The sequence below is a fragment of the Zerene cesonia genome, chromosome 6 (genome assembly GCF_012273895.1).
Source record: "Zerene cesonia ecotype Mississippi chromosome 6, Zerene_cesonia_1.1, whole genome shotgun sequence".
Taxonomy (NCBI): Eukaryota; Metazoa; Arthropoda; class Insecta; order Lepidoptera; family Pieridae; genus Zerene; species Zerene cesonia.
Window position 1 is genome coordinate 193609 of NC_052107.1, and position 8975 is coordinate 202583.

Consider the following 8975-nt stretch of genomic DNA (forward strand, 5'->3'; position numbering starts at 1 on the left):
GTATAGACGGAGCCGAAACTCCTCAAGAAATATTTTTGACAAGAAATTACAAAATACTGCGATTATCCTAACATTAACATTACATCTATCCGCTACTTGTGCAAGCCTAATCCGGTTTAACAGTCTTCACGTCAATCTGACATTTCTCTTTGGTTTTGGCGTCGTTTGAGGCGAGCTATCATGGCCGTCATGTAACGCCCACACTCGAAGTCATCAAATTGAAATGGCGCTTAATTTCTTTAATTGTCATTTTTTTTGTCGCCTATGTATAATTTGACTCCTTCGCTGCGGGTCTTAATTATTATCGCTAAATATCCATACAAAACAAATACTGAACTCCTGCCATCGGACAAAGACAAAACATTGTGTGAAAGAAATTTTCTCGTGCAGAAACTTAGGTGAAATTAAGCATCAAAATAACCTTTTAAGCTATTGAGAGGTGAAAATAGGCTTTTAAAAGCTGCATAATATGCTTCTATACAAAATTCTCTTGTCCTGAGTAGGGTTGCCATTGATACGCCAGAATAAACATTATTATGTACTTTCTTGATTATTTTCTGTATAGTTCACTTGCTTTTTTTTCTTAATGGAATGCATAAAACCTCTCGAGGTATGTTTGAAAGTAAATAATTATCTTAATGGAAAAAATAATTTTACAAGTAATTTTCCTTTTCTTGACGATACATGCTGAAAATGTCAGCCCTACAGGGATGTCAAAACTGCACAAATTTGTGCAATCATTTTAATTTCATCTTCTTTAAATAGAATCCATTCATTTTAATTAACAATTACTCCGCATAATACACAGCACAGCACCGAAATACAACTAATCCGCAAAGCTTAAAGCTCCATTTCACAAATTCACCAAACCTTTTAACAAAAACGAGAACAAGAATTGGCAACAGAACCACCCATCTTTCAGTGAAAAACCTCAATGGGTGGCAACCCTATCCCTAGACAGCTAGCAAGCGAGTATGCTGTGAAGTTGCAGCGCTTAGTGCGCGGCGATGTTCTGGTTGATCCAGTCAATGTCTTCGTAGAAGCGCGGGTCGCTCACCAGCAGCGACGCGCGCTTGTAGAAGAAGTAGTACCCAGGGGCCACTGGAATATATCACAGAAAACTGTCTACGAAAGTATGTTTGTTTGTTTGTTTGTTTCCTTCTTTTTCTTGTGATTCGACATTTTATAGCTAAGCCATTAAATCATAAAAAAGCAATGTTTTGACAAGCTATGAAAAGTGACATCTGTATCTTTACTGACAACTTATTGATCAGTGATATGTTACATAAACAACAAGAAATGAACCGGGCCCAAAGATAAAACATGAGTATGATTATTACCATATGCTATAGAATGGACTTTGTTATTTGAACAAAGAATTTAGGTTTGTTATTAAAAGTCAATGAGCTATTAACTAAAACAGATCTTATCATCTCTCACTAAATTCTTAAATATTAAACTCTTTACTTCACTATATAAGAAAAAAACACTCACTGCAACGCTGTAGTGTGAACAGCACCATAACGAGCGGCTTAGAGATGGACTCCGACTCCTCCCACTTCTCAATGATCCAGGCGGACTGCAGTGCGATAGACACCAGAAAGTATGCAAGCGTCACCGCCCCAGCCACGCGGAACTTGCGGATCAGGACTTCGATTAAACCAGCCTGGAACATAACAGAACATAATAAGAAATATATCAATATGTCACAGCCAAATAGCTTATTCAACTATTCAGGCTCTTAACTAAATGTACTTCATAATGAATTGTCTGAATGCCTTTGAAATAAACGATATAACGAAAAAATCTCAAAATCTTTAGTGTGGGAGTGGAGCATGCTTCGGCACGATTTGGGCCAGCTCGCACCAGGGAAGTACCAAACCCACTTGTGTTTTAAGCGCTACCACCGCCCATGAACATTTGAAGAGGCGTAAGGTCGATTGCAGACATCGTGACATTTCACATGGTTTCTACCTGGATATAATCAAACTTGTAACAAAATTGAATCTTGAGAAATTTTTAAAGAATAGAAAAATTTGATCACGAGGCGGGATTCGATCCCGCGTCTTTTGGCAAAACCGTAGCAACGCCTATCCTCTCGGCCACCCGTGATCCCGCATCAGTAATCAAATTTCTTCTCTTCTACTCTTTCAGTTTCATGTGCCTAAGGGAAGAATTGAATCTTTATGCATTGTAATATGGGAGAGCCCAAGAAGGGATTTTGGGATCTACTTGACCACATCAGATTATTATAAGGGAAGGTACCTTACTTATTCCTAAGTTCCTCCAGAAAATATGAGCAGTTAACATTGGTGGGTCCACTCACAGGAGCCATAGGAAATTAAAAAATATCAATAATTCTCTAAGGTAACGCTCAAATCGTCAGATTAGCAAAATCTGTATCTTATTTTTTAGTTTTATAGCATTGAATTTGGATTTCTTATGTTGTAATTAACCACTAGTATTCTTATCTAACGCACTCAAGTCATTTTTTTTTGTAAATTTTTACCCAATCGAATATAATTATACCTAAATAGTAAGATTAATGTATATAAAAGTTCATAATGCAAATTCACTTCTGACTTAAGTCCCTTCTCATTGTTGAGACACAGAACTCCTATGAGGGTTCAGGCCATAATCCACCATGCTGGCCAAGTGTGGGTTGGCAGATGTCACATGTTGTGGAACTTTTTCCTGAATATGGCAGTTTCAACAATGCTTTCCATCACCATTTTGAGCAGTGATGATGTTATTGACATGCATAGATAATTTGAGAAATCAATTCATTTTTTGCAAGTCTGCTTAGTCTTGAAACCCCACTTATCAACATTAAATCAGAGGTCCTCACCACAGAGCTACCACTACTACTTAAGTACTCAAAGAAAACTTTTTAGTTATCCATATATAAATAGCTACGTTGGAAGTCAAGTTCTACAAAGAATTGGGCACCACTTAAATTTTCATTTTTGTTCAACAGTGACACAAATGTATCATCATAATATAATTGCTTCATCAATGCTTCAATGGTAAAAGGGCAGCACCACACAGCATGCAGCATACCCACCAACAGCACCAGGCTTACCTCTTTCATAAGCATACTGATCAACTCTTATAAGTAGCTTAATGTTTTTTATTTGATTCTTATTTGTTTCTTATTTGTTAGTTTAAATATTGTATTCTAATTTATTTTTATGATTAAAATCATTTCATTCTAAATATATTTTTCCAAATGCACTGATGTGCATTATCATTTCTTTCAGTCTCATATATCTTTCTTTCATTCTCTCAAAATATACAATGCCAGAATTAAAATTAAGATAACTCGAAGTATTGAATCAATACAAGCTGGTGTTTTATAAATAACTTGGTAATTAGATTAAAATTGAACTGCACAATTGTATATGTCTTATCTATATTCTATAGAATTGCAATGAAGTATAATACCTGATACTTACTTGAAATAAATATGTTGAGAAGAAGGAGAAAAGTATGGATGTTATAGCCAGGACGAGACAAAGGTCCTGAAAGCTGATAATAATTTATTAATATAAACTGTTTTATCATTCAATAAGTAAGATACTGGAGTTTAACGAGACAATATAGTTAAAGATCTATTTGTTATAACGTAAAAATACTTACAAGAACAAAAGAAGCAATCCCCCTCGACTCTTCGGGAACAGACTCCAACAGTTGAATAATAAATCGCAACACATAAATAGCATTTGAAACACAAGACATGTTGAGTATCTCGGCACTGATACTTTCATTTCCACGCCTTTACTGAGTTGTTAATTGTTTACAGGCTTAGTTTTTCTAAATTTAATTAAATTAAATTTAAAAACAACAATCTTGCAAAACAGTTTTGTTTCAAATGTGACATTGACGTTTCAAGTATCGTCAGAAATCAATACCATGTATTAATAATTTGCTGTGATCAATACCAACCACCGTAGATTACAGAGAAGCCTTCACGATGCCCTTGGCCTCCGTGGAAAATTTTCTATATATTATTTATAAAATCCATAATAGCCGATATAGACGATAAGTGCAAATATTTGCTGTTAATTTTTCTCAATAGGCATATATTTATAATTGCATAAGTACAACTGGAAAAATTTGTTGAAGGAATTTATAACAGATTTCCAGTAAAATATTTACTTAGCAGCCAATTTTGAAACAAAATATATATAAACGCCTATTACCACCAATAATAAAGTAAATATTTATATTCTAAGTAAGTTTTGTGAAACAGAAATGTTATAAGATAAAAAAGTAACAAGACACAATTAAGATGTTTTTGGAGTATCCATTTAACTACAAACAAAGTAATGTTCCCAAATTCTTATTCTGCGAAATAAATTTAGAATGAAAATTTACAAAAATTAATATTCAACGTAGTCTAAAAATTGACATTTATTTTCGCGGCATAATGTTGAAGTCGATACTCGATAAAACGAGCTATCACTAAAATGTATAAAATATGTTGACATTTTCCTCTGGTGTGTAATATCATTTTAATGCGGAGGTATAATGTGTTTATAAGCTGAGAAGATTTTCGTAATTATTAAAAGTAAGTTTAATGCTCGCATCATTAAAAAAGAAAAGCATTCCTTAATAATAAAATAACTTCCGTCGACATTGGGACAGGAAAAGGAAGTATCTGATATTGAAAGTGCTTGGCGCTCGCTCTGCTTTATCCATATCCTGTTTTATGTATGAAATAGAAAAGCAAGATATTTTCATTATTTTGTGGAAAATGTTTTTTCTGCAAGAAAAACAAGTTATAATTAGAACAAAATGGGCTAAATACTTCACGGTGACAATGGATATAACATAAATGGGGTTATAAATATAAATTGTTATAGTTTTTGTTTTCGCGATTTTAAAACTTAGAAATTTAAAGAATTTTAAATCAATAATAAATTTCAGTATAAGTGAAATGTCAAGATGACCTCAGAATTTTGTGCAGACGATGTTCTAGTACAATTAACATCACCACCAGCTTTTGTAAGTACATATACAATTTTTTTAGTTTCTTGTGGGTAGATAATGCATGCAAGTGTAATGTATCATAATTTATATCACCTCTAAATTATAAATAAAGTAATTGCTGTTGCCTATTATATGACATTATACTGTATCTTAAGCAAAGTACTTCACATTTATATAGAAATAAAAATAAAAAAACTACCAAATATCTAAAGACCATTATTATGCTTCAAATAGAATATAGTAGTAGTATTAACTTTGTTTTCAATATAGCATTCTTTTTAAATAACAGTTAAGTTATTTGAAGCAAGCTTATAATTATGGCCATATAAAGTTTACTAGTAACTTCTAAATATGTTATTCACAATCTTTGTGCAACATGACATTTAAAAAGTTTTTCTAAGAAGTTTAACAAAATAGTTTTGTGTTTCAGTTAAAATATGTATTAAATAAATAAAAATACATATTTAATAACACCCTTTACAAATATTCACATAATCCAATTATTTTTGAATACGTGCATTATTTAAATGGCTGACTGATGCGACTATTAAACTTGACTAAATTTAGCAGCAAATTTAGAAATTTGAGGCTCAGGGTGATCAGCACTGAGAAATTATCTATGAATGGATTTGAGATCATCTACACATTAATAAATCTTGTGACAGTATTTATACAAAAGCAAAATACTATCATGCAATGAACGCAACTTATGGTATTAAATAAATTTTGGGCAAAAAACTCAAATATAATTCTCATATTAATTGTTTTTAGTCTGAAGCAACGTCTAGCACCAGTACAACACCAACCACAACTAGGGTACAGACTTCTTCAGTAGCGGTAGAACTGGGTCGAAGGCTGCTGCTGGCTGCTCGAGCTGGAGACACAGCTACAGTACTTGAATTAATGGCAAAGGGTGCTCCCTTCACAACAGACTGGCTAGGAACCTCCCCGTTACATTTGGCTGCTGCTAACAAACACGTTGAGACATGTGCAGTTTTATTAAGAGCTGGAGTCAGTAGAGATGCACGGACTAAAGTGGAGAGGACTCCTTTACATATGGCAGCTCATGCTGGCAATGCATCAGTTATTACTCTGCTGATAAATCATGGAGCTAGTGTAGACTGTCGGTGAGTGTTATTTTGTTATAAGTATTGTAATATTTAGCTTTTTAATTGTTTCATTGAACAACAGAAATGTACAACTACAATATTCAGTAGAAACTTGATTAACCAGACAAATTTATGTTGTTAGGTAGATACCTAACCAGCTAACAGATGTTATAGGAAAATCTGGATATTTTAATGTAGATACATTAAATTATAAGATATGAAAATGTATCCTTTTTCATAGTACTGATATATTTTATTGTGTTAAAATCGCCAGTCACAAAATTTTTTTATTGTAAAATCGATCTGTTTCCATGACGAACGAAAGACAAACAAGTGTATTTTCTTATTAATAATATTGGGAGGGATTACTATGATAACCACTTATATTCTAAAACATTAGTCGGACTGTAATTATAGCAGAGCTTGTTATGTGGTGTAGCCGTAAATTTATGCTTTTAGAATGTTTTGTGAATTGTGACGTAGGGGGTTAAGAATATATACACAATTCATTTTAAAATAATGTCAATTAGTTCGATTTCACTTTAACACTTGTCAATTTCGAGTAGAATTTGGCACATTCGAGGACCGTCCCCGCACGTGTTGCCGTAGGATCGTGTATGTAGTGGTTGTGTCTCGCTGTGGTATGATGAGCGCGTTTGCGTGCGGCGCAGCGACATGCTGCAGATGACGCCGCTGCACTGGGCGGCGGCGCGCGGGCACGCGGCGGCGGCGCGCGAGCTGCTGCGCGCCGGCGCCGACCCCACCGCGCGCTGCAAGTTCCGCAAGACGCCGCGCGACCTCGCCGCGCGCAACCGCCACGCGGACCTCGTGCGCCTGCTCGGTGAGTGCGGTGCCGTGGGCGACTGGGGCGCCGGGGGCGAGTGGGGTGCTCGGGCGAGTGGGGTGCTGCGGGTGAGTGGGGTGCCGCGGGCGAGTGGGGTGCCGCGGGCGACAGGGGTGCCGTGGGCGAGTGGGGTGTAACGAGCAAGTGGAGAGCCCGCTATGACATGAAAAATAAACGTCTGGCGAGAGATGGTCGAAATCGTGAACCCGTGAAGCTTGATGTTCTTGATGTATAAGTGCACAGGTACCAAATACGTGATCAAAATGATGAATGAAGTTGTTTTGTCAATACGTTATTAGAACACCGCTACTTGTTCCTATTTTTGTAGATATGTATAAATATACCTACAACATTTACGTTATGAGCGCAAAAAATTATGTATGTTGTGTGTCTGTTTTTATTTACACATTATTTATTAGCAGTTAAATTCAATCCATAAATATATCGTGCTTTGCTGATCAGGATTTGAATTCATTTGTAAAATAAAATTATAGTAAAAGGTCCGAAGGCCAACAAAAGGAAAACGAAAAATTAGGTTTAATAGTTTCACTTACTTTCAGATCAGGCATCCGAAGAACCGGTTAAGGAGCCGCAAAATGAGTTTGCTGTATTACAAAGTAATTTTTTATTATGTACAACGTTTTATTATGTATTTGTTATATGCTTAAACTTGTAATAATAATTATTAATAAAATTGTGTTTTTTTTTTAGAAATAGTTGAAACGAAAACTGCAACGAAAAAGCAGCAAGAAGAAAAAATGATCGAAGTGGAAATCAAGTCTGAGGTGAGAATATTAAATCTTATTTTTTTGTTGAGTGAAAAATGTAATAAGTAATAATAAAAATGAGCCCTAAGTGGAGCCTTGTGGGATACCCAACACTATTACTGACCTTCTATAATAGTGTTGGGTATACCACAGGAAAAATTCAGTAGGGATAGTCACAAGTGTCTCGCCTCCGCAGCCTCCGCAGCACGCGAAGGGCGCCGCGGCGGAGGGCGCCGGGGACGAGGGCGCGGTGGGTGCCAGTGGCGCAGCGGGCGGCGGGGGCGCGGCGGGCGGCGGGGGCGCGGGGGGCGCCGGGGGCGAGGGCGCGGCGCAGCTGCTGCGGCGGCACGGCATCACGCTGCTGCCGGCCGACCCGGGCGGCACCGTGCTCACGGCGCTGCAGAGCGGCCGCACCGTCGTGCTCTCGGGTACAGCCACCAGAACATGTGTGGCGGCGCGTCGCGGTCACAGCTCAATTGCTACATCGCGAAATTTGTATTATGACATACTAAAAACTCTCACGATGCTGTGACAAAAGAAAGAGCATATAACAAAATTCGCGTCGTTGTTGGTGTGCTGTACTCGCGACGCGTCGTGAGTTGATTTTTTTTTTTGCTGAATGACCGTGAGCACGTTTCTTTTTTTGTATCAAAAAAACGATGTTGCTAAATTTAATAGTAAAATCATTTGTTGAGTCGAGATGGTAATTACAAATTCGACGAGGGTTTCAGAAGAAAAAGCCAAATAGATATTTATTAAATTAATTACAAACATAGTTCGCATATATACATTCCCTCGTAGAACCTAGTGCTATACGCAAACAATAGTTATCTAAGTGTGCATGAACGCCGATCGGGCTGAGCTAAGCTAGCTGTGTTGTGGCGTGCGCAGACGCGGGCAAGCTGCTGCTGCAGGAGAGCCGGCGCCCGCTCGGCGCCCGCGCGCGCGCCGCCGACCGGCGCCCGCCCTATCAGGTACTTGCTCCTTCTTGTTGCCGTGGGATAACAGCTTAGGGGCCATCCTAAAATTACGTACCATACCCCTCTCCTTGACACCGGTTGTCACAATTTACGAAACCCCTCCCCCATTACGTGACCCAACAATTTTCCAAATTTAATACATGTACTTACGAATAATCCTATCTAATTACGAATAATAAATTTCGCATCTTAGTACATATTTAAAATCTTCACATGTGACGTCACAAAGGCTTTGACCATCACTGCCCCTTGTCAAACAGTGTCACATTTTGCTGATGCCCTA

At 37.3% G+C, this 8975-nt stretch overlaps 2 protein-coding genes across 2 annotated transcripts in view; one reads left to right on the plus strand and one right to left on the minus strand.

Annotated features, from left to right (window-relative positions):
* Positions 1–238: 238 nt before the first annotated feature.
* On the minus strand, positions 239–3885 carry LOC119840525 (transmembrane protein 138-like). The gene is made up of 4 exons (XM_038367191.1): positions 3640–3885; positions 3456–3528; positions 1495–1666; positions 239–1101 (listed from the first exon to the last, which is right to left on the minus strand). Exons 1-4 carry the CDS (start codon positions 3765–3767, stop codon positions 995–997), a joined length of 480 nt encoding a protein of 159 aa, XP_038223119.1. The 5' UTR covers positions 3768–3885; the 3' UTR covers positions 239–994.
* Positions 3886–4432: 547 nt separating this feature from the next.
* Positions 4433–8975, plus strand: part of LOC119840559 (poly [ADP-ribose] polymerase tankyrase-1) — a gene marked incomplete at its 3' end in the record, with an annotated part of 5827 nt that continues 1284 nt past the window's right edge. The window contains exons 1-8 of the mRNA XM_038367246.1: positions 4433–4570; positions 4930–5007; positions 5764–6119; positions 6773–6942; positions 7506–7562; positions 7657–7730; positions 7909–8140; positions 8604–8686. Coding sequence (XP_038223174.1) covers positions 4948–5007; positions 5764–6119; positions 6773–6942; positions 7506–7562; positions 7657–7730; positions 7909–8140; positions 8604–8686 — 1032 coding nt within the window. The remainder of the gene's footprint in view (positions 4571–4929; positions 5008–5763; positions 6120–6772; positions 6943–7505; positions 7563–7656; positions 7731–7908; positions 8141–8603; positions 8687–8975) is intronic.